The 25,074-nt window shown below is 44.7% G+C and overlaps 2 protein-coding genes across 6 annotated transcripts in view; one reads left to right on the top strand and one right to left on the bottom strand.

Annotated features, from left to right (window-relative positions):
• Positions 1-1,208: 1,208 nt before the first annotated feature.
• TMEM60 (transmembrane protein 60) lies at positions 1,209-7,558 on the bottom strand. Of its 2 annotated transcripts, XM_053407488.1 has the most exons (3): positions 7,228-7,549; positions 2,356-2,515; positions 1,209-1,866 (listed from the first exon to the last, which is right to left on the bottom strand). In XM_053407488.1, exon 3 carries the CDS (start codon positions 1,818-1,820, stop codon positions 1,416-1,418), a length of 405 nt encoding a protein of 134 aa, XP_053263463.1. In that variant the 5' UTR covers positions 1,821-1,866; positions 2,356-2,515; positions 7,228-7,549; the 3' UTR covers positions 1,209-1,415. The 2 variants fall into 2 exon arrangements, with proteins under 2 accessions (XP_053263463.1, XP_053263464.1); XM_053407489.1 differs by lacking the exon at positions 2,356-2,515 and having other exon boundaries at positions 7,228-7,558.
• A 526-nt stretch (positions 7,559-8,084) lies between these two features.
• Positions 8,085-25,074, top strand: part of PHTF2 (putative homeodomain transcription factor 2) — a 66,167-nt gene continuing 49,177 nt past the window's right edge. For 2 of the 4 annotated variants that reach the window (XM_053407487.1, XM_053407483.1), the window contains exons 1-2: positions 8,085-8,131; positions 21,492-21,568. In XM_053407487.1, the coding sequence (XP_053263462.1) occupies positions 21,524-21,568 (45 nt within the window). In that variant the 5' untranslated portion in view covers positions 8,085-8,131; positions 21,492-21,523. Of the gene's footprint in view, positions 8,132-8,653; positions 8,759-18,906; positions 19,471-21,491; positions 21,569-25,074 lie in introns of those variants that run through there. The other 2 variants (XM_053407485.1, XM_053407486.1) reach the window with 2 other exon arrangements.

Genomic DNA, 25,074 nt, shown 5'->3' with positions numbered 1-25,074 from the left:
GATGTGTTAAGACTCGGTGATTCCTGACTGTTTTATTTGAGTTTGTACGGTAGTTTAATGTCAATTCAGTTCACACTGGGCAGCTTAGGGACAGAAAAAAATATGAGGAAGTTAAGGCAAATACTGGTTAACATATCACATTAAGCATATACATTTATTACAATGCTTGAATCTTAAGAGCACAAAAAGGTTCCTATTAGCTAGAGCAGGGTTTCCCAGACTTGGGTCTCCAGCTGTTTTGGAACCACAATTCCCATCATCCCTGTAGTCCAACAACAGCAGGAGACCCAAGTTTGGAAAACCCTGAAGTAGAGTAAACTAAAGCATTTTAAAATGCTTGACTGCAGTGTTTCATTTGTAAGATGGAAAAGCATCGAATTTCTACAAGAAAGATCACTATCATTGAATCTTTTGCAGATTTTGCAAGCAATGGTCCAACTAGAGCCTGTGTGCTTTGTAACTGTTATGTTCCTCTCAGTATTACAACATGATTAGTTGCAAGTAAACCCATTTTGTGTACAAAAATATACTTCTGTGCCTTCAGCTCACTGTCTGGAGAATAAAGTGACTGTTGAGAATGCAGAAGTTGGCCATCTGTTCCCAGCCATTTACAGAAAAGCCATTTCAATTTAGTTTTGTGCAATGGCAAGTTCTGTAGTGTAATGACTCAACAAGCTAGACACAAACTTGACACACACTCACAGAAGGATAAATAGAGAGAATACTTGGAAAATATTTTGATGATTTATTTATAGTATTTACATATAAATCAGATTTATTTGGGACGCGGGTGGCGCTGTGGGTAAAACCTCAGTGCCTAGGACTTGCCGATCGAATGGTCGGCAGTTCGAATCCCTGCGGCGGGGTGCGCTCCCGTCGTTCGGTCCCAGCGCCTGCCAACCTAGCAGTTCGAAAGCACCCCCGGGTGCAAGTAGATAAATAGGGACCGCTTACCAGCGGGAAGGTAAACAGCGTTCCGTGTGCTGCGCTGGCTCGCCAGATGCAGCTTGTCACGCTGGCCACGTGACCCGGAAGTGTCTGCGGACAGCGCTGGCTCCCGGCCTATAGAGTGAGATGAGCGCACAACCCTAGAGTCTGGCAAGACTGGCCCGTACGGGCAGGGGTACCTTTAAGTTCTATAGTGTAATGACTCAACAAGCTAGACACAAAGTTGACACACACACACTCACAGAAGGATAAATAGAGAGAATATTTTGATGATTTATTTACAGTATTTACATATAAATCAGATAGCTGTGCTCCACACATTGAAGAGTCTAGTCCAACGGCATATAGAATGTCAACATACAGCTGTTACTTGTAGTTCCTTTGGGTGCTGTAAACTTATAGCAAGCTAATGTTGTTAAGGAATGTGATGCTGGCTGATAAAGGGATAAACCCAGTCTATGGACAAGTTATTCCCTTCGTACATAGAAGATGTTGTATCCAAGTTCTATTATCCCTCCAATGAGCAACACCCAAAAGGGAATAAAGACATAAGCTAGCTTTATTTCAGCAAGCTGTTCCAATTTTGCACAGAGGGCGAGGCAGAAGGCCAACTTAAGCAGCATTGCTACAAGGTACCAAGCTTTCTTCTTGAGGTGACGGGAACCATTTCGAGGGTCATAGCCAGACTTACAACGGCGAGCCATTTTTACAATTATCATAACTAGAAGAATAGTATCAAATATCCAAACTGGGATAAATATGAGAAACCAGTTCCATGGTGCCTTTTCATCCAATTTCAACACTAACATGATCAGGAACAGCAATGTGAAGAGCCATGTAAGCAGCACTCTCTGCGCCAAGGACATTCTCATTTAAACAGCTTTAGTGGGTGGTTGGCAAGAGTAGAAAAGATGGACCCTAGGATAAAGCAGAACAAAAACAAATGGACTGGGGAGATATCAGAAAGTCTAGCAAAAACAAACCACACACCATCAAGCTAGGTTTATAAATGAAGCTTCACCCAAAATGCAATTTAAATATAAAGAAAACAGTCTCTGGGCCAAGTCTAGTTTACATTCAACTAATTCAACTAATTAGTTCCACTTGTAGAAGCCCACACAAGGACTTCCACTAGCGCAATGGGGCTCCCCCACTGCCCCCAAATTGGCTTGTGTGTCTGTCAGGAAAACAGTGCAAGGCGGGAGAAAATGGGAGATTATTCAACTGAGCAAGAAGAAATGCTTCTGCAGATGGAGCAATCTTAGCGCTACGCTGAAATGCTCCCTTTAAATCCCATATGTTGACTTAAGCAAAAACAGTTGTGCCTGCCATTTTTATATGAAGCCATATAAGGTTACATGTTTGCTATTCACTTAGAAAACCCCAAACGACTTGGGACCAAGTTACCTGAATGAACACCTTTCCTCGTATAGACTTGCCCGCTCTCTAAGAACTTTGCATGAGGCCCTCTTGGTTGTGTTGCAGCCTGCTGAAGTCCATCTTGCAGCAATGTGGAGGAGGGTCTTTTTGGTGGTGGTGGCAGCCAGCTTGTGGAACAATCCCTCCTCTGAAATAAGGCAAGCACCAGCATCAGGTGCTTGCTAAAAACATACTGCTATCTTCCTTCAGGTCTGCATAATATGTTACCCCTAGACTCTGAAATCCAATTGTTGGAGGAGAAAAAAAGTCTGTGGCCACATGGTACAGATGTTGGAAGACACAACAGAAAAACATTAAGGCTCATTAACAAAGGAACCAAATGTCATGACTGACTGGCACAACAGCTCCCTGCTCATGCTGTCAATGTGTGGTGGTCAGGTGCAAAGGTGAGTCCAACAAACTGGGTCAGGCTGGGCAGGAGGTGGGCACTGGAGAAGGAGAGATGCTCAACCAGCCAGAGGATAAAGGTGTAGCAAACATAGCATGTTTAGAGGGAGTTCCAAGCATGAAGGGAGCAAAGATGGTGAAGGAGCAGTGGTAAAATAAAATAATCAAGAAACAGGCAATGGGCAAGCTTCAGCAAGCAACTTACCGTATTTTTCGCACCATAGGACGCACTTTCCCCCCTCCAAAAATGAAGGGGAAATGTGTGTGCGTCCTATGGGGCGAATGCAGGCTTTCGCTGAAGCCTGGAGAGCGAGAGGCATAGGTGCGCACCGACCCCTCTCGCTCTCCAGGCTTCAGGAAGCTATCCGCAAGCCTTGCAAGCCCGGCGGGAGTTCCCGCGGGCTCACAAGGCTTGCGGGCAGCAGCCTACAGCCCCGGCGAGTGTCCGCAAGCCTTACGCGCCCGGCGGGAGCGCGCGAGGCTTGGCGCGGCAACCTGTCGCCCGAAGCACGGGGAGCCCTCTGGAGGGCTCCCCGTGCTTTGGGCGAGTGTCCGCAAGCCTTGCGCGCCCGGCGGGAGGTCCCGCCGAGCGCATGAGGCTTGGGGCGGCAGCCTGTCGCCCGAAGCACGGGGAGCCCTCCGGAGGGCTCCCCGTGCTTCGGGCGAGTGTCTGCAAGCCTTGTGCGCCCAGCGGGAGGTCCCGACGGGCGCGCGAGGCTTGGGGTGGCAGCCTGTCGCCCGAAGCACGCGGAGCCCTCCGGAGGGCTCCCCGTGCTTCGGGCGAGTGTCTGCAAGCCTTGCGCGCCCGGCATGAGGTCCCGCCGAGCGCGTGAGGTCCCGCCGAGCGCGTGAGGTCCCGCCGAGCGCGTGAGGCTTGGGGCGGCAGCCTGTCACCCGAAGCACAGGGAGCCCTCCGGAGGGCTCTCCGTGCTTCGGGCGAGTGTCTGCAAGCCTTGCGCGCCCGGCGGGAGGTCCCGCCGGGCGCGCAAGACTTAGGGCGGCAGCCTGCAGCCCGAAGCATGCGGAGCCCTCCGGAGGGTGCCCCGTGCTTCGGGCAGGTGTGCGGAAGGCTTGGGGCGGCAGCCGCGGCTGGGGGGGGGAAATAATTTTTTATTATTCATTCCCCCCCCCCCAAAACGAGGTGCGTCCTATGGGCCGGTGCGCCCTATAGAACGAAAAATACGGTATGACCCAGGGTGGAATGAAAGAGGAAAAGTACCGGTATTAACTGAAGGAATGGACAAGCTATTTAAACACCTGATGGTGGAGGGATTAATGGGGAAGCAAGACCACTTAAATAAACAAATCTTAGAAAGGCTCTGAGGATGAGAAGGGCTTGAAACGTGTCCAAGTGGCAAGGTACTTTCTGAAGGCGAGATAACCTCTGAGGCTCTGAAAACCCTTTTGATCCACAGTTGGAAGGAAGCCTCGCAACACTCACACTAAACTATAGTAAAGCTCATATGTTTCTCTTGTGCTTTTGAACTCCACATATTAATTCTACAAATTTGGGAGAAATAATTTCACTCAGCCTGATTCTAACCATGCTGCTCAGAAGTAAAATATGCTTAGGACTGCGGCCTTAAAATGTTATAACTATCAGTTATATTTTGGCACCCACCAAGAAATCTGGCGATTTATTTCTTGCTAGTACCATATCAAAATAGCTGTATAACAACAACTCAACATATATCCCATATTACAATTGTGGGTAATTTTTACACCCACCCTTTTCTCCAGATTTGGATTTTGAGTATTTTTTTTGGTAGACTGAGATACCTTTTATGCAAGATTTTCCAGACCACTGGTACCACCACCTAACAAAGTTTCTTATAAATCATAGTACATTAGACATTTTTTGTGCACTGCTGCAGCATCCAGACATTGTAAAACAGTATGCAAAATTAATGAAGGCACTAAAATTATTTCTTCCACTTTGCTATTGTAAGCAATAGTTATATATATGGTTGTCAAGAGAAAGGCAGTCATTTGCTTGTGATGACTGCGGAGAATGCTGGACCATCTAATGTAGAAAGCCAATCCTCAAGCAAGATGGCATATTCAGGATCCCTTAGCGTCAGATTGGTTATGCCTTATTAGTTAAGCCTTAACTAATAAGGCATAACCAATCTGATGCAAAGGGATCCTGAATATCCACTTTTGTAATCTCACACTCATAGCTAGGGGCAGGGAACAGAATCCTAATAAAAGAAGGCAGGCTGCAAAAGACTTTACAGTGGTGCCTCGCAAGACGAAAAGAATCCGTTCCGCGATTCTCTTCGTCTAGCGGTTTTTTCGTCTTGCGAAGCAACCCTATTAGTGGCTAAGCAGATTAGCACTATTAGCGGTTTAGCGGCTATTAAAGGATTAGTGGCTAAGCTGCTAAAAGGCTATTAGCGGCTTAGAAAAAGGGGGAAAAAGCGGGGGCGGAATCGCAAGACTAGCAAGACGTTTCGTCTTGCGAAGCAAGCCCATAGGGAAAATCGTCTTGCGAAGCAACTCAGAAACGGAAAACCCTTTCGTCTAGCGGGTTTTCCGTCTTGCGAGGCATTCGTCTTGCGGGGCACCACTGTATTTAAAGATTATAGGGCAATGGTTGCCTTGGTCCTACTTTTCATGACTGTTTAGATATTCAATTTTTATATTTCAGGATCTATGGATCTCCCTGCCACAGTAACTCAAAAGGACCTCGTGTGACCTTTTCCTACTGCCAGCTCAGAATGCTTTTAAAATTTAAATAAAAAAAATACATGTACCCTTAAAGCCTCCTAGTAGCTAGGAATAATAGGTTTGGGTGTGAAACTGACACCAACACTGGGGACAAAATGTTTCTTAAATATAAATATATAAGGGAATGCAGTACAGTGGTGCCTCGCAAGACGAAATTAATCCATTCCGCGAGTCTCTTCGTCTTGCGGTTTTTTCATCTTGCGAAGCACGGCTATTAGCGGCTTAGCGGCTATTAACGGCTTAGCGGCTTTAAGAAAAAGGATACGAACTCGCAAGAACTCGCAAGACGTTTCGTCTTGCGAAGCTAGCCCATAGGGAAATTGGTCTTGCGGAACGACTCAAAAAACGGAAAACCCTTTCGTCTAGCGAGTTTTTCGTCTTGCGGGGCACCACTGTACTGATATTTAGTTTTGGATCTTAAAAATGCTTGATGACAGTTTCTATGGACTCAAGGGATACAATTGCAGACACCTGTCAAATTCCCTTGATCTCTGCCCCAGCCAAATTCTCACAATCCTGTCCCGCTACTGGATGCAATCTGCCTCTGACCCCAAAGCTCCTCTGACTGTACTTCGAGCAGCTTGAACAGTTCAGCTGATTTTTTAAAACCATTTTTGGGCAAGACCTTAACACAGGGTAGCCTCTTGGTTTCCTTCTTCTGAAGCAAAGTACGTATAGTTACCACATTGCCGAGGAATAGCTGAATATTCAGATGTCAACCATTCACCTCAGCTCAGTCTTTGCCTCGCACCTCCATCATCAACCAACTTCCCAAATGCCATTATTTCTCCCCACTGACTTTCTTTGCTGATGAGAATCTGCAGCCAATCAGACTGTGCTGCTTCCTATACCAGTCAAAACAAATTTACCTAAGGCAGGCTCCATCTATAAAAATGGTGTGTCTCTACCCGCTTTCTGATCCAATCACCAAGCACATACGGCTACTCAGGCCTGCAACACAGTAGCAGCACAATGCCTCAAACTTTGACAGTTGCATAGCTGTCAACCTTCCCTTTTTTGGCAGGAAATTCCCTTATTCCAGCGCTGTTTCCGCTGCTTCCTGCTGCTATCCCGGATTGTTAGATATCCTGTAGACTGTCCCCAGGACAGGTGAGGCTGCTGATCCCTTATTTTCAAATCTGAAAGTTGACAGCTATGCAGTTCCTATGCTCTGACATCAACAGAGGCCACAGAACCATTTCCCAAAGCACAAAACATACATATGAGAAGTACAAAACGCAACATTTATTGGCATAGCTCCTTCCCACTGAGCCCTTGACTAGGACCTAGATCACCTTAAGGGGGAGAATAGCTCTAATTTTCTTTTTAGGAAGCCTTATGGGCCATGAATGGACGCTCTCCCACTGAATTGCTTTTAGCTTGCTAGAAGCTATTTAAGTTCTTGCAGTTTTTATGCCTCCTTTTTTAAAAAAAGCGAAATATATGATTATCACCCCACTTTGAGGGCAATAATTGAATACACTCAGGTCAGGAAAAACCCTATCCATGTGTATTCAGAAGTAATGTTCTACTGAATTCCATGGGACTTGCCCCCGTGGAATGGTATCTCCCGCCCCCCCCCCCGGGGGGCTCAACCATAGCAAGTAATAGACAGGGAATCTCTGAGGGGACATACCAAGGGGGACAAAAAGGGGGGGAGGAGGGGACTCCACAACCACCACCGCCCTGAGCTAAATACCCCATTAATTCCAAATTACCCACCGGTCACGCTTCTGGCGTGCCTCGCAGCCGCCGCCGCCGCTGCCCTAGGACGGGGCCCCAGAGACTCGCTTCATCACCGCCCCCCGCTCGAGGCCTCGGGCAAACCAGCGAGAAAAGAGGAGCCGACGTCTAAGCTCCTCCGACAGCCCCAGAGCCGACCGGCCGATGATATATACGTCACATCCCGCACGACACGCTCATTGGTTGCAGAAGGTGCTTGTCATGTCGCTTGCTCCAAGCCTATTGGGTTGTCCGCATCGAATCCCACCTCGCGGGCAGCACGCCTTCGCTAAGTGCCCATTGGACAGGCCTGAGGAAGGTTTTCCCCCCCCTCCTTATCCATTTCTGTCGAAGCGTGACTTACTACGCTCTCTCCTCCCTCTCCTCCTACTCGCGGGAAGAGCTGCCCATCACAGCCGCTTTGAAAAAGCCCGTTTTGCGGCTACCAATCGCTTTTCACCGAGGGGCCGCTTTCTTTGGTACCATTGGGTGAAACGCTCGCTGAAACCGCCTCGGCCCCGCCTTCTCCAGGGGCTCGCCGTCCAATGAGGAAAGTTGTTTATGTTGAGGCCGTCGGCGTCGGAGAGAGCGGCTGCCCGGCGCTGCATTTTTCCCGGCCGCCGCGCGCGCGCGCCGCATCCCTCCCCCCTCCCCTTCCTCGGAGAGAGAGAGAGGGAGAGCGAAGGAGGGGCGATGATTGACGGGCCGCCTTTCCCGCGGCAGCGCGCTGTTGCTGCCGTCGCGAGCGCGCGCGCCCGGAGCCGCGAGCTGTTGCCTCGCGCGGCGGCTCGTGCCCTTCTCCGCTGACTGAGGGACGGGCGGGCTGACAGGCGGGCGGACGGTTGTCTCGGCGGCGACCCCCCCCGCTCCCTTTTCTGCCGCGTGAGGCGAGCACGGAGACCCGGTGAGGCTCGAACCCCGCTCCCCCCGCGCGAGCGCTGAGGCGACCGAGGGGGAGGGATGTATGGCGGGGGTCTCTCCCAGAGCGCGGGAAGGGACGGCTGAGGGGAAGGGCAGAGCGGGAGAGGCGGGGTGGGGGGCGCTTGCCGCCGCGGGGAGAGGATGCCCTGGGAGGGGATCGGGTCCTTCTTGCGGCGGGGGCTGAGCCTCCTCCGCAGGTGCGGGCGGGCGAGGGGTGTGCCGCGCGTGTGGCGAGGCGCCCAGCGGGTCCGGTGCCAGGACACCGGGGAGGGCGGCCGGCCGGCCGGCCAGCGTGCGGCGCCGAGCGGGGTTCACGCCGGGACAGGGCAGCCTGGGCTGCTGTAATTGGAAAGCGGAGCGGGGAGGCGGGGGAGGAGGAGGCGGCGACGACGGGCTGCCCAGGGCGCGTCTGAAGGGAGGCGAGGGCAGCCCGGAGGAGCCCGGCGGCGCTTGCAAAGCTGGCCTTATTATAGCCCCGAGTTTTTTCCATGAGCTGCCAGCTCGGCTTTGGGCCGCCTCTGTGCTCCTCCTTGTAATTCGTCCAGCGTTTGTGCTTGAGTTGCATCGTATTCAAGTGTTTGTGAGTTCTGCTTGCTCCCACAGGATTCAGGTAACGGCTCCGATCGTGGTGGATTTGTGCGTTTGTGGGGGGGGGTTCATCTAGGCCGTCCTGCTGGCTGCCATTGCGTCCTTTGCTGCAGGGGTGGTTGTGCATGTGCTGATGTGTCTCTTCCAGATCCTTCAGATGCTCACAACTCTCAGAGAAACAACTAAGAAACAAAGGGAGGGGGTATTGAGACCCTGTTCCCTTTCTATCAGTGTACCCTCCCCAGGCTTTATCATTGTGCTTTTCTGTCACTCACAACCAAATTTCTGTGGTCTGCATCACAAGATTATGCACAATCTGTTGCACCATTGTGCCAGTCAAATAAGGTGATTTTCTTTTGTCCAGGTATAGTTCAGTAAAGATGTATTGGGTTCATACTCTTTAGAGCAGGTGAATCGTTCATAGCCCTTGCTCTTAAATTCAACCATCTGTACAACCAAGCTTGTTGTTCTTCCCCCTTTCTTTCTCACCACAGGCTCCCATCTCTTTTAGTCAAAGGATGCTAACTTCTGTAGTCTCTTTCACAAGCAGACCATGTTGAACCTTTCACCTGGAATGTCTTCACTGACAACATCTGCCAAACTACTGTATTAAAATTGTTCCTAAAATATTGCTTGGGATCTGCTCTAGGAGAATGGGACAAGTAATTGCAGTAAAATATGGGGTACTGAAACAACACGAAAGCTATATTTGATTCCCTCCCTCCCTCCAGCTTCTTGATATTCACTTATGTATCATTTACAATGTGTATTTGGGCCTTGTGGTCAGTGTGGTGGTGGTGTTTTATTTGTTAAGTAAGTTTAGATATTAATGGCTTATTCTTTGTATTAACAATGTCTTAGGTACTTCACATCACTTAGGGACTTCATTAAACCTCAATGGTGTTTATCCACTTTACCATGCATGCCAGTTTTATTTGACGTGATATGTGTGGCATTGAAAAATCATTTGAGAATAAGGCAAAATGAATTGATTGAGTTAGCAATACCACTGGCAGTCTTTTGGAGTCTCATCTTTATACTAACTTTCATTAAGTACAAATATCTGAGCAAAATTCTAGCTTATAGACTAAAATGCAGTTGTTAAGCTACACGTTTCATTATTTGTGGTTTTGGGATTGCACTGTTCTTAGCAATATTGTTTCCCCCCACAATTTTTAAGTGCCTGAATTGTTTGTTTAGATCCTTGCAGGCATGGCCTTTCTTTACTGGTGTGACTGTCTGGTTGACCAGTCTCTGGTGACAAATCTGTTTTCCTTCTTAACTTGTCTTTCCCTAGAAAATTTGTTTTACAGAAAATTTATATTGTCAAGTGTTCTAGAACTCAATTCCTGTGTTCCAAATAAAACCTTTAACTTTGGAAATCTGTATTTGTAATGAAAGCTTTTATGTTGTTGGTGGGAGAGGACAAGTAAGAAGAGTGTTTAAAGAAATCCTTATGTAAAATCTTCGTAATCCAATTTGCCTTTGGAGTAAGATTTCTGTATGGTCCTCTTTGTTCTTAATGGATCATATTCGACAGTACTGTACACTATTACTGCTGAAAAAAATGAAGAATTTGCAGCAATGTTTACATTTAAATAAGGATAGGATTATGCTGATTTGCAGTTTAGACGAATGATCGAAAAGCTGCTTTTCTAGGAATGCAGCTGTAATAAAGTGATTTAAATAGTCCACTTCATCTGAAAAAACCCTTAAAATTCTGTGTGTCTGCATCACATACTGTCTTTAGTTTACCCAGTGGCAAATGGATACTTGACCTAGTGATCTCTAGAGTGATTAAAGTTGATACTTGGCAAAACCATATCCTTAGAAATCCTTTGAACTTTGACTACATCAGCCCATGAGGTTGAGGAACAGACTTTAGACACTTTTGTAGCATGATTTCATGCACTCCCACAGAGTGCAGTAGGATTTACTTCTAATATGTGTGCATATTATTTCACTTTTAATTAAATGTAGTTTTGGGGCTTGATCTACTTTTGGAATGTCCCAGTGCAGGAATTAATGTGTTAAATTCCTTGGCTTGGTTCCAAAGGACTACTTTAGGCAAGCTTAGTAATTTTATTTTTTAAAAAATCTGAATAGTGGATGAACATGACATATTGCAAGCTGCTTTGGAAACAGCCAATCTTTGAGAGCTGCTGCTGGAAAATACAAGCCCAAAGGCCCACTGTATGTTTGGCAATGGCTGAATTACCAGGAAAAGCTAGAGATTCCTTGAATAGAATCCACAAGCCGCACCTCCTGCCTGACCTCCACCAGTTTAGTATCTTCCACTGAGACTAATAAATCACACAGCGGTGCCTACTCATAGGAGCCTGTATAACTGCACTAAAATATGAGAAGTATGTCCTCATGAGTGTTATTTTTAGTGTCTTTTTTTTTACCAAAACCTGGGGGCACAAAACAAACAAAACCTTGCAGCAATAATCATCTTTCCCTTTGTTATCACTATACTTATGGGATGTGGGGTCTGCAAAGGGAAATACCGGTACCTCAGTTGCTGGCTCCTTCATTAGAGAATCTTTCAGGGAAGTATTTTTACTATTTTTATTCAACAACTGAGATACAGGGTGCATAGTACAGGATAGGAGTGATGAACCTTTCAAGTTGTGGTTGTTGTTTTTTGGCATTACACAGACACCCTGCACTATGCCAGAATAATATTTAATAACAATACCACCTTATTTTATGGGTTTGAACCTTTTCTGCTACCGCTCCTTAAATCCTAGAAGGGAACTTTAGGGAATTCAATTGTTTTCATGTCTCCGCTCTGGACTTTCACCTCAAAAGAGGCCTGCTAGCCTTAAGCTATGAGTGGGGAAGCTGTGACCATTCAGATGTTGTGGTATTCCAACTCCTTTCAGCCCCAGCCACCATAGCGAATGGTGGGAGTTGCATTCTAACAATATCTGAATGACTGCAGGTTCCCTCATCCCTATCCTAAGTGTTTCTTTTGTAGCAGAAGTTCTGTCACTGCCCCAAAAGGAGATCTAACCCAAGTTTCTCATGGCCATATGAACTCAACTCAGTCCCCAGGCCCCCACCCTCTCATTTTCCTGCTGGAGTTCAAGAACTGGCATATGTATGCAGCTGTTCCACTTGGCTAGTAAGTTCCCAGTCTACCAAGACTAATGCAGCTAGACTTGTGTGCTAGGAAAGGGACTGAATTGGGAGAACTTGACCAAACCATGTACAAGGAAGAAGAGGGGCAGGGAGGCAGCTCGCTAAAAAGAGACTCTTCTTTGGGACCTAACATTGGTGGCTGTAGATTATAGACAGCCCGAGCGTAAAAAAGCAATGTAGAGATGGAGAAAAGATTGCCCTTCTCAACCATGCACGTACATTAGCTGTGGAGAGATTGAGGCATGGGGATCAAATCATGCCTCCCCCTTCTAGACTTCTGGGACAATACCTAAGAGGGTCATCATACACCTTTGGGATGTAGAACTAGTTGCACAGTTCATCTGATTCCTGACAATAGAGAAATGACCAGTTGGTTTTCCCAGAAAAATGGAATATCACTGAGTGGGATGGCAAACTTTTTTAGAATGAATAAAAAATAATAATCATGTAGCAGACCACTTTATAAATAAATTAAAAAGAGACATCTTCTCTTACTAATTGAGGGTCCCTCATGTTACATGTGTGTCATTGCATCACTACAGTGGGACTCCTTCATATATCACTTAAATAATGTGAGAAGATGTAGCACAGTGGTAGGCAGTGTGATTCCCTGCCATTTACAAGTCTCATTGTTCCTGGTTATTGACCATGCTGGCTGAGACCTATGGATGTTGTATCACCATATTGGCTATCCCTTGTCAGTGACTTCTTTCCTTGCCAACATGCCCCAGTTTTCCAGAGGAGCAATGGTAGCATAGAGTAATAATAATCTTTTGCTGTGTGATTCAGTTTGTCACATTTCCCTAGCCATGCTGTAACAGTTCCCATGCTGTAAACATAAAGTGAGAAAGGGACTGAGCTCTTTATCCTCATGATCACCATATTATTTGTTAATCTCTGAATTGTTCATGTGATAAAAAGATAGCCATTTTGTGTAGATGACAAGTTTGTGCCAAGTAAAGGAAGCCCTAGGAGGAATGAGAAAAGTTGTTCTGGCAAACGGGTTCGGTTGATGTTCATACCACCAAGTTCTTGGGAACGTTTGATAGCATATTATACCCTGGAGACAGTAGCTTGGATCTGAACATATTCTTGTCCTGCCTGTAGACAACCAGGATACTTAAAATTGAGATAGTTCAAAAATAGCTTTTATATGGCATTCTTAACGAAGGTTTTTAACACAAACAGGCCAGGCATCATGAAAACAGTGCAACTCAGTTCTAGAAGCAGGACATGTACCATACAGGTCCACAGCAGAACCTGTCTGCAACTACATTCATCTCAAGACTACGAGAATAAACTTGACTGAGTGGTGGTATGGCTGCAATAACATATATGGTGCTTGTGAAAAGGATGCTTGTAAATTTGATCAGTGATGGAATTTGCTGAAGAAAGTGATGGGGAATAGAAAGAATATGAGTGGATTTTGCTTCCCCAAAACCTTCTTGATTGGTGGGCAGGGCTGTAAGTCACCTGCTATCAAGTAGGTGTTAGGTGAACCGAGAGGTCCTGTTTTGGGCAGGGTTCAGCTGCATTATGGAGTGCCAATCAGTTGATTAGTGATCACAGTAAGCCACTGCAGAAGAACATTTTTTTGTCACTAGCTTGAATTCAAGCTGGCAATTGACAGCAAGGAAAGGAAGCATACTTAAGAGGGTGTTCCTATTTCTTCATTTTAGCTCTGGCTTGAAGTTCATTGTATCTGATATCACATATGATGCCTAAAGTGTGGAAGGTGGACATGGTTTGCCCAAAGCAGGCTGGCAAGCCAGTCTCCAATGCTTGGAGGTCTAGTTAGGCTCACCAGTCCTGATCTAAGCTGTGGAAAAGTTCATAAGTGAAGCTATGGTAGCAAATGAGGCATATGTATAGTAATGATGTAGAGAAGCAGGCTCATATATTGCAGAAGTTAGCATCTCTGTTTCAGATCAAATTAACAAAGCTGCAGTTGTGCAGGCAAAGTGCTGCCATTCATAGATCTCCTGGCAGAGGCTACTAGAAAGCAATGGGAAGTCCTTCTTTTCACTAGCCTTATGGATGAATGATTTTATTTACTGCAGTAGAACTTTGCCATAGACAAGGACTCCACTGTGTACTTATTTTGTAGTGCCTCAATAATAAGCTTTTATTATAGATTCCTATCATTTTTCACATGACAAGAGTAAAGGGTGTATAAAACAATGATGTATTTCTTCTGTTTATTTATTTTTTTATACTATTATTAATTTTGCACACCATCCTATACCCGCAGGTTTCAGGACGGCTCACAGGATAAAATCATGATATAAAAACCACAAAATACATAATCAAAATAAAAGCAAGAATAACCCAATAACCCCTCCCCCCAAACACATTTTAAAAGGGCATATTTGGATCGTGTGGCCATGATTGAGTAGTACAAAGGATTATAAATACAAGTGAATATAAGATCTAATGGTATAGCTGAGTGCGAAAACTAGTTAAGGATTTTGAGGAACTGAATGTTTGAGATGTACGGAGTATTGTGACAATCCTGGAATTTTTCTGAAGGCTGTATGTTTTTATAACCTGTAAAAAACCACAGAGTTGAGTTACATTACTTATTTCGCACACATATACACACAGAACTCATTGATATTCCTGAGAGATTAACAAAATAGGAAGAATTATATGACTCACTTTTGTTGTTCCAAAAATGTTTTTGTAAAGGCTGTTATTATCCAATAACTTACTTCTCTGAAATCCTTTGTCAAATCTAGTAGAAAAGGTCCAAATCATATTTTCACCTTCCTAAATTAAGAGACATTCAGCAGCCTTTTATATGCAGGCATCTCATAGTATGTGTGGTGTTCCAGAATGAAATGAATATTAGCTTAAAAACAACATCTGGGGCTGTCTGTTTAGTCAGCAAGGCGGCTGCTGAGTGGAGCCAAAGAATTTGAAGGGGAAAATACTCTTACAAATATAGCAAGTGGTATAAAGCTTTTTGAATGATGATTTAATATACTTGGCTCCTTGTTGTAAAACTTTTGGATCACTTATGGGTTTAAATATAAAAATATCCTGCCACTAAATTGTCCAGCACAAAACAAGTTTTGCTGCTGCTAGAGGAGAAATGGGAATGTCCCTCTAAATGTGCTGAGATTCATTTAGTTCAGTGTCCATATAAGATGATATACCCTACACTTCTGCATGCAAAGTTTACCTAGTACCTGACATGACAAAAACTCAAGTTGTAAAAACTCTGGATTATGAACTTCTTTACAAACCGAAAGTTGTGATTCTTCAAAGAAGCTGTTATAAAAGTGCTGCCAGATGATATTTTAAACACAGCACCTTTACTGAAACATGAAACATTGTTTCATGGGTTTAGATTTCAAGGCTTCATCAATATAATAAAATAGAGATTATTGTTTTATCAAATTACTGTATTGCTTTAGAGTGTTAGCTGTGTAGCTCTTAGCCACACTTTCAGAATACTTTTTGGACTAACATAAACATGACATTGTAGAATGAGGAAAGTTAGAAGGCATAAAATAGGAGCATATGATCATTTAGCTGGGCTGAGTTAATTATCCCAGTCAGATACATAATTTTGTCTCCCGAAGACAGACTTTGGGGCTCCTTGGTCCCAGTACCAACATAATCTAGTATATGATATGTTCTACATGATCCAAACTTTAAATGTCTTTAACCCAGTGCTTTAGAGAATGGATCATGTTGTTGAGAGTAATGTATTTAGTGGTAAGGGTTACTTCAACAAATTTGTCTAACCTCTTACGCATTTTATTTTAAACTAGTCTCCTTTCTCAGTCACTGCTTTTATGCTTTTTTTTAACCAAAGTCATGTGAACAAAGGTCTGCTCTCACATGGGGCTTCCCCGCCTCTCCTTCCTATTGCAGCCTCCTACCCCCTTCCTCCCAGCCATCCTGAAGAGTCAATGGATCTGCTGGAATGGGGCAGGTAAAGGCTGTGGGGCAAAAGGAATGGGCATGAAAGCACCATTGTGTGTGAGTAGCCTTCTCATGCAACTCTAGATCCAGCTCCCCTGCCTTTAAGCCACTTTCAGCTTTGTAAGCAACCCGTTTCCCTTTAAAAGTACACAATAAAAAACAAAATATTTCCCTTGAACCTATAACTGTAAAGTGGATGGGAAAAACCTGCTAGTTTGTTGATAGTAGTGGTGGACAAACATGAGGTTCTGTGAAGAAGAGACTTGTATTTTGACAACTAACTTAATCAGATATTTATATTTTGCCAGCATTAAAAAAGCACTTTGAAAGCTAGGAGTGTTAAAATGTAAGGTTTATTTGTTGTCCCTTCAATTTATTTAATGGGTATATTCTAGTACTTCCAGTGGAGCAGTTAGAGAGCAGTTTACCCGAAATAAGTTGCATGTATGTTCCTTAGATTTCACAGTAGATCATTATGTCTTAAAATAAATGAACAGGAAGAGGAAACACAACTTTAAACTTTTTTTGTGCACTGGAACACTGGTAATTCTGCGAAAATGCAATCTAGAGGACACAAGTGTTCATTGTTACTATTATACAAATACTATTGTGCATAATTGTATTTGGTTTTCACTGGTTTCTTTCATATCTGTCTAAAGATATCTAAAGGTTTTACATGCCTTTGACATTGTACCCAGCCTTATGCTAAAGACATCCACTTGGACTCTGTGTGAAAACCCATTAACTTTAAAGATTGCAGCCCACTCCTAAACATGTTTGCTTCATGCAAGTCTCACTTAACACATACTTGATGGTCATAACTTCAGATGGCCTTACTCTGTAAAGAGTTGCTTCACAAAATGGCATCTTCTGTTATGTGTATTTTATGTAGAGTTTATACATATACTGCAAATAGAAAAACTGGTCCCAAGAAAGTTATTTGTGTCTCTTACAGAAAGAAATGAAGTGTAAAAGACATAGGATAAAATGAACATGAATATAGGCAGTTCACATGCAGAAACAGGAAACCACAGAGCTACAGAAGTTACTTGAAGTTAAGAACCAACTGTGGAGTTTCTAATCATGTGAAGATTTACTGGGTTGTTTTGCTCATACTTACAAACTGTCTTGGTGGTAATTTTTAAGAACTATTGTTATCAGGCAAATAAAGTGACTTTTTTGGTAGTCTGAGTAGGAGGGTTTTAGCAAATGTGGCATTTTGCACATATTTAACAACAATTTAACTAGTTTGGGAAAAGAATGGGAGGTGCAATAAAAATAATGTCTCCACTGACTAAATTAAGACTCATTTGGGACAGCCTAACTTGGGCTGTCTTAACACCTTTTAGATAACCAGTTCTTTGATCTCCTTGCCTTGAATAATGTACAATGGGGAGAAATTCACTTCTAGCCAGTGGAAGAAGTCTGCCAACAGGACTAGATAAAAATATTTAAGGCCTACGTTAGGGGGCTCACTTTTGAGGTTTGCCAATGTTAGTGCTGGCTGTTCTATTGCAATTAAAGTCATGGTATCTGTGTTCATGTTAAAGGTAAAGGGACCCCTGACCGTTAAGTCCAGTCGTGGACGACTCTGGGGTTGCGGCGCTCATCTCGCTTTACTGGCCGAGGGAGCCGGCGTACAGCTTCCGGGTCATGTGGCCAGCGTGACTAAGCTGCTTCTGGCAGACCAGAGCAGCGAACGGAAACGCCTATTTATTTACTTGCACTTTGATGTGTTTTTGGACTGCTAGGTTGGCAGGAGCAGGGACTGAGCAACGGGAGCTCACCCCGTCCCGGGGATTCGAACTGCTGACCTTCTGATCGACAAGCCCTAGGCTATGTGGATTAGACCGCAGCGCCACTCCCGTCCCGCGTGTTCATGTTAGGTAACATTTAATGGAGTCAAAAGGGTAAGAGCCAAGCGGGGGGGGGGATGAGAATCTATCATAGGGTGTACATGCCTTGTACCAGGCCTCAGTCCACTGAGATTAACTAGATTCTGGTGCCATGTGCCATCCTCACAGTCGTCTCCCCTGCGTAACAACTTGGTGAAACATGATGGCTGTCACATATTTACTGGCACTAACTTGCGCTGGGCCCTTGGGTGTTCTTCCATTACACAGAGCTGACTCAACAGGACAAGCACTGTTAGGACAGCAGCAATCCAGAATATCAGAATCACCACAGTGGGACAAACCATGTTTAATAGGATTCCTGTGACACTGTTGCTCCAGCCTGAATGCAGGGTCCCACCAACCGTGCTCCTTTATAGTTTTAATCTTAGTTGTGAGGTTCATAATGCCTTAGCAATTGGTAGGGACTGACTGGATACAGAGGAGTGGGGGAAGGCACCAGCTGGGAAACCCCGAAGGGACACGCACACGTACACACACACGTACACACACACACACACCCTGAGCCAGGAAATTGGTGGTGGGACAACAATGAGTGATCAGAGGCAGAAGAGGGAGCAGATTGGGAGTAGGAGGCTGGAGAGGAGGGCAGCCAAGAGGCAGAGATCAGGCAGGCTACTGAAGAAGCCAGGGAGTTTCCCCCTCCTGCTGCGACCAGTTTCCCTCTCCACTGGTCTCCTAGAACCCAAAGAGGTTCAAAGCAAAGACGTCTCAGATTGCTTGGGAAGTAGCCGGGGGAGAAGGAATCTTAGAGAGTGGTGGGAAGGCAGGGACCTTCAGTCCTTGCAACTGCCTCCTTGGGGCAAGATCTCCTGGGAAGAGTTGCTGTGCTTACAAGACCTGAGCTCTTTTTGTTTCTTTGAATAAAGAGTTAACTTCACTGACATCTTGTGAGTTATTGCTGACCTGCCCCTGACTCCTGCCCTGGCAGCAATCATGTTTTACCTGTAATGTAGCTATTACTTAACTATTTCATCTGAGGTCCTGCTCACACTTACTCAGTCGTGGTGCTGATACAGTGGAATGTCATCCCCTCCCTAGCCCTGACACGATATACTTCAGTGAGCACTGTGAAAACCTAGGTTATATGGAAGGTTTTTTGTACTTGCTGAGGTTTTCTCTAGAAGCTGAGTTTGCTTACAGGTTGTTAATTTGCTTGGTTTTGTTACTTTATTATTTTGAGATTCTGCAATTATGCTGCTGTGGGTTTTTTCTTTTTTAGATTTGGTTCAACAGCGAGTTTGTTTTATAGAGAAGGGTGGGAAGTACCTTTAAAAAAAGTAAGTACCAGGATTATCGGTAACCAGTATTTTCCTGAGCCCTTTATTCAGCCTTCACTTCCAATCTAGGAACATATGAAGTGAACATATAATTAAGACCAGTTTGCACTTGTGCTTTGTGAGTAAGTTGTGCACGATATTTCTGGCCCATATACTGCTTCTCTGTATATAATCCACATTCTGATATCGGGTTGTACATTGACTGAATACTGATGACATAGTTAAGAATTGGATCTAGGTGCAGGCTACATAATAGGTGTGACTGTAATTTCTGTGCTTTGTCCGTAGCATGGGAGCAGGATCACGCTGTGCACTGGGCTCTTGTTTTCAGGTACTCAAAATATGGGGTACTTCCTGACCTGAACAAGAGCAGCAATTATGAGTGGCACCTTGGTAGCCCTTCAAGAATTAACCTATTTGGGAATTTGCTTTTCCACTGTGTAACACATTAGCTGTCCTTGGTAAGTGTTGCCTTGATAAAAATGGATTCATTAATCACTCTAAAGACAATGTGATAGGAGCCTAGATGAAATCTCAACATTTCTATTGCTGATTGCCAAATGTGTCTAACGAATGCTGGTTCAGGTCCTTGTTTGTGCGTCTCATAGATGTTCTCCAGATAACAACTTTGCTCTCTGTTAAAAAGAATCATTAGTGTCTCGATTTTACGGGGTTGAGCTTAAGATGAATACTTTCATCTTGTCTCTTAAGGAGTGAAAGCTGCTTCAGAGGGAATTTCAAATTAATCTTTAGCTATGCATACAGTTCCTTATCTGTGCAAAACTTAAATCTGGGGCTCCAACTCAACTATGATAAGTCATAAACTCTGTGACATCCATTCAGAATTATTTATTCATAATTGCACTACAGGATTGCAATCTGGAATTAAGACTGAAATTGCCTAATTACCTCTGTCAAGGCAAACATTCACTGTAAGAAGTTGTGTTGCTTCTGAGATACATACAGTACAGCATTCCACTCTCTCGCTGCTTCTCTCAGTTTTTTCTCTCTCCTGATGGAGAGTATCAGCAAGCAACATGTGCACATTCACTTATTTATTAATTTTACTAAAATAATGTATGTACCACCTTTCATTTTAAAAAGAAATTCCAAGGTGAATAACAAACAAAAAAGAACAAACTATAATAAAACCAGCTCACTAAAAGGAAGAAGTTAAAATCTCAGTCTTAGTAACAAGGACACAAGGCTGTGTAGTCATCACTTGACTAGCACTATGGAAATATAGCACAATGCAAATAGTAATGGCTTTTCCCAGAAGATATGGAGGGAGCCATAAGACCTACTGTCTCAATAGTATACAATAGAATCCCAAATGAGCCATGAATGGCAAACAACAAGTGATAAAACAGGTTAAAAACACATTTAGAACAAGTCTACAATTGATGCAGACTGGGGAAAGACTTCAACTTAAAAGACTTCTTCAAAGTCTTCAGGTGCCAAAAAGGTAACTGCGATGTCACCAATCTAATATTCAAAGGGAGGGAATTCCAAAGGGATGCCACCCTTAGGGAAGTTTTTAATGTCTGGCATTTTGTTCCTTTATTATTATTATTACTACTACTACTACTAAAGGCCGATTCCAACATTGTGTAGGGCAGACCTCCTGATAAGATGGTATCTGCTGGAGTCTCTGAATTGCAGAGCGCAGTGATCAATTAGGTGTGTAAGGGGTGAGATGATCTTTCAGGTAGCCTGGTCCCAAGCTGTATAGGGCTTTATACTTCAAAACCAGCACCTTGAAGTTAGCCCCAGTACCATTTCCCTTGCATGCACAGTTCTGATCTTGCTGATTGCTCCCTGCAAAAGGTACCAGCCACCTTCATAATTAGCTTATTAACAGGCAGAATGGTTGGAGAAGTATGGTGATTGCATTTCTAGTATGAAGCCTCCAGAAACCCAAGCACAGCTCCCAATGCTATCCTATAAAATTCTGACCATCTTGGCAACCCAAGTAAACTTGACTTAGTTTATACATTTACTTCATTCTTCCTCCTGGATCCTGTGTTTCCTGTTCAGAGATGTCAGCAATTAAGCAAACAGTAAGTAGGAGTTAAGCCACATGAACTAATTTGGAAGGAAGATGACATTAACCCTTCAGAAAGAGTTGAATGAAAACTAATGCCTGTTTCTAAACTAGGAGTACATATGTGTGTGATGCAGAGAGACCGTCCCTGTCTCCTGCAGCGCTGGGAGCAAAACACCTGTACTCCTGTTGTTCCTATTAGCCCTCTGCCGTTTGCACAAAGACAATCTCTGTTTCATTGACTATTTTGCAATAATTGAACTGGGTTGAATAAGAAGTGGTCAGTTAGCGGTATTTGATTGGTCACTTGATTAGCCACTCAACTTGAAATTAGAATAGTATGTGTGTGTGTGTGTATATATATATATATATATATATATATATATTTAAATTTCTCTTAGAATATGAATGTAAAATCCTGCCTCTTTCTCTTTACAGCTAAAATGACTACTGTATAAATGTCAGAATAAATGGCGTCCAAAGTAACAGATGCTATAGTCTGGTACCAGAAAAAGGTAAGCAATGATTTATCTAAAAAAAGAGAGCTTCACTTTGGTTTGGTATTTAGCTAGTATTGCTTGTAATTGTTAAGAGCACTTGCTTGCCTCCTTCTATATCTGCTTGTGCTCTGCCATGTGTCCTCCCCCAGAGTCTTTTTGCTCCTACATCGCTCACTGTCTCCTCATCTACCGTATTTTTCGCCCTATAGGACGCACCGGCCCATAGGACGCACCTAGATTTGCGGGGGGGGGGGGAAATAAAGGGAAAAAATATTTTCCCCCCCCAGGCGCGGGGCTGGGGCGGGGGAAGCCCAAGCTTCCCCCGACCCCAGCCCCCAGAACGGGACCCAGAGCCATGCCAAAGCTGCGTGCAGCTTTGGCATCGCTCTGGGAGCTTGCGGGGCTGGGGGAGGGGGAAGCCCTCCGCCAGCCTCCAAACCAGGTCAGGAGACAGCGGGATGGCGTGCTGCACCTCCCTGCTGTCTCCTGAGTTTGCGGGGCTGGCGACGGGGAGGAGCAGGCTTCTCCCCTCCGCCAGCCTTCTAACAAAGTCGGGGGACAGCGGGATGGCGGCGTTCCGCCTCCTGAGCTTGTGGGGCTGGCGGTGGGGCTCTCCAGGCTTCAGCGAAAGCCTGCATTCGCCCCATAGGACGCACACACATTTCCCCTTCATTTTTGGAGGGGAAAAAGTGCATCCTATAGGGCGAAAAATATGGTATATTTTCTCCTCAGAGGCTGGGAACTCTGAGAAGGCAAGAGGAGAAGGAGCTTGCTTTGCATTTTAGCCTTACTCAAGAGTAAGGGTGTATTTTCAGCCTCAGGGAAGATGCAAAGGAATAGGGGGAAGGCATCCTTGAAAAGTTGCTGTGGTGCAGTACTTAAACAGAGCTGCTCTATTGAAGCTCTGTGCTGTGCTCTCTGCTTTATAACATTAGAATAAGTTTAGAAAGAAGTGAGAGAGCCACCCGTTCAGTCCTTATAGACCTTGCAAAAGACAGACAAGAATGGACAATTAAGAGAGCATTTTTTCCTATCTTCCCCCGCCCCATGGTTTCTGACAAAATGGCTGCCGTGAACCAGCAAAATGCAAAAAGGAAGGCTTTTTAAAGGCTGCTTATTTGTTTACAGTATTACACGCAGATCTGGAGATCTGAATCTGTAGTGAGTATAGTACTAATTCCTCATGTTTTGATAAGTGAATTTTCGTATAATGAACATTTGGATAGGAGAACCTGTCCTTTCAAGCACAGTTTTGCAGCAGTAGCTGCCTATTCTCTCCCTATACTATTTCCCCTGGTTGTTGCCACTTCTCACACCCCCAAGTTAGTCAACATTATGTGGCCCTTTGAGCATGCTTAGTCCTCATTGAGCTGTTTTCAGTTTCCCCATTTAGGTACTTTCCCTAAATAGTTTTTGTACTTCTGGAAACAATGGGGTTGTTCTGAACCTGAGAGCACTTCCCTCTTGCGTATACATGGTGCTCTTTTGGTTACATCAGAATCTACACTTGAAGGAGGAGTATACTCTTAGTATATATGATACCAACCATACTTTTTGTTTTGATCCATACTCAGTAATTGAACAACATAATGTACCATATTTTTCGCCCTATAGGAAGCACTGGGCCATAGAATGCACCTAGGTTTTTTTTGGGGGGGGGAATAAAGAAAAAAAATTTATTCCCCCCCCAGCCGCGGATTCAGCGCGCCCCGTGCTCCGGGCAGCAGGCTGCGGATATCTGCCCGAAGCGCGGGGCACTCTGCTGCAGCACGCCCCGCGCTCCGTGCAGCAGGCTGCTGTCCGCAGCCTAGGGAGCCCTGCGGGAACTCCCGCGGGCTCCCCAGGCTTGCTGATGGCTTCCTGAAGCCTGGAGAGCGAGAGGGGTTGGTGCGCTCCAAGCTTCAGTGAAAGCCTGCGTTCACCCCATAGGACGCACACAGATTTCCCCTTCATTTCTGGAGGGGAAAAAGTATGTCCTATTGGGCGAAAAATACGGTAAAAAGGTAAAGGTACCCCTGCCCGTATGGGCCAGTCTTGACAGACTCTAGGGTTGTGCGCCCATCTCACTTAAGAGGCCGGGGGCCAGCGCTGTCCGGAGACACTTCCGGGTCACGTGGCCAGCGTGACAAAGCTGCATCTGGCAAGCCAGCGCAGCACACAGAAACGCCGTTTACCTTCCCGCCAGTAAGCGGTCCCTATTTATCTACTTGCACCCGGGGGTGCTTTTGAACTGCTAGGTTGGCAGGCGCTGGGACCGTACAACGGGAGCGCTCCCCGCCGCGGGGATTTGAACCGCCGACCTTTCGATCGGCAAGCCCTAGGCGCTGAGGCTTTTACCCACAGCGCCACCCGCGTCCCTTTTACGGTATATCCATGCAGTTACAGGTTTCAAAGATATATTGTTATTGTCACTTGTAATGTTACTGAATTTCAGTTTAATATAATGATAAAGCAGAAAGACCAATCTTGGTTATAAAAAGAGCTGAATTGTTTAATCTTTATTGCGGTTTGGTTATATAAAAATATTTTGTGTATGTCTTACATTAAGATTTCATGAGTGGCATCCACTTTATTTATTTAGAAACTGGTTCTCTACACAGTTGGTCTTGGAGGGGCTGAAATATATTTAAAGTTTAAATGTGGACACTTTTGTACGGTATGTGGGGAAACGCAACTGAAAAATCAGTGATAAATAAGCTAAGATTTTATCCTCTCTTTTTGTAACTGAAATAACTTTTCATGAGTATGAAGCAAGGTTATTCTAAGGTGATAATGCATCTGTTACATCTGTGAGCAAATAACTCATACAGTGGTACCTCAGGTTACATACGCTTCAGGTTACAGTCTCCGCTAACCCAGAAATAGTGCTTCAGGTTACTTTGCTTCAGGATGAGAACAGAAATCATTCTCCGGCGGCACAGCGGCAGCAGGAGGCCCCATTAGCTAAAGTGGTGCTTTAGGTTAAGAACAGTTCCAGGTTAAGAACAGACCTCCAGAATGAAAATTAAGTTCTTAACCCGAGGTACCACTGTATCCTCTGAGATGTGGAGGGGAGGAAAAAGGAAAACTGGGACATTCTGGGATCAAATCAGAAACCGGGATGGCTTCTGTAATTCGAATTAAGTACTTAACCTGAGGTACCATTGTATAGGTAGCACATCTCTAGTGTTGTCTATACTAAAGGCAGTGAGTTCTCACTGTATCTTTGATCATCACATCAGATGCTTCTCAGAAGCCCAGCAGCAGAACATAAGCAGTGGTTTTCTCCTACTGTTGGTCCCCAGCAACTAGCAGTCAGAGGTATGATACCTCTGATCCTGGAGAGTTAAGATATAGTTATCATGACTATACAGCTTTCTCAGGGGAAATGTGCTGCAAGGAAGGGAGGTGATGGGAACAGATGTGCATATTTAGTTAATCGCATTGTCTTCAAGAACGTTGTAGCCCAAGGGTAGACTAGCAGGTCTAAGCAATAAATGTGATTGATGACAACCATTGCTGTAGAACATGGCACAATTAGG

This window comes from Podarcis raffonei, chromosome 10, assembly GCF_027172205.1.
Source record: "Podarcis raffonei isolate rPodRaf1 chromosome 10, rPodRaf1.pri, whole genome shotgun sequence".
In the NCBI taxonomy this organism is placed as follows: Eukaryota; Metazoa; Chordata; class Lepidosauria; order Squamata; family Lacertidae; genus Podarcis; species Podarcis raffonei.
Note: the sequence above shows the minus strand (reverse complement) of the source record. Positions and strands in the feature narration are given on the sequence as shown.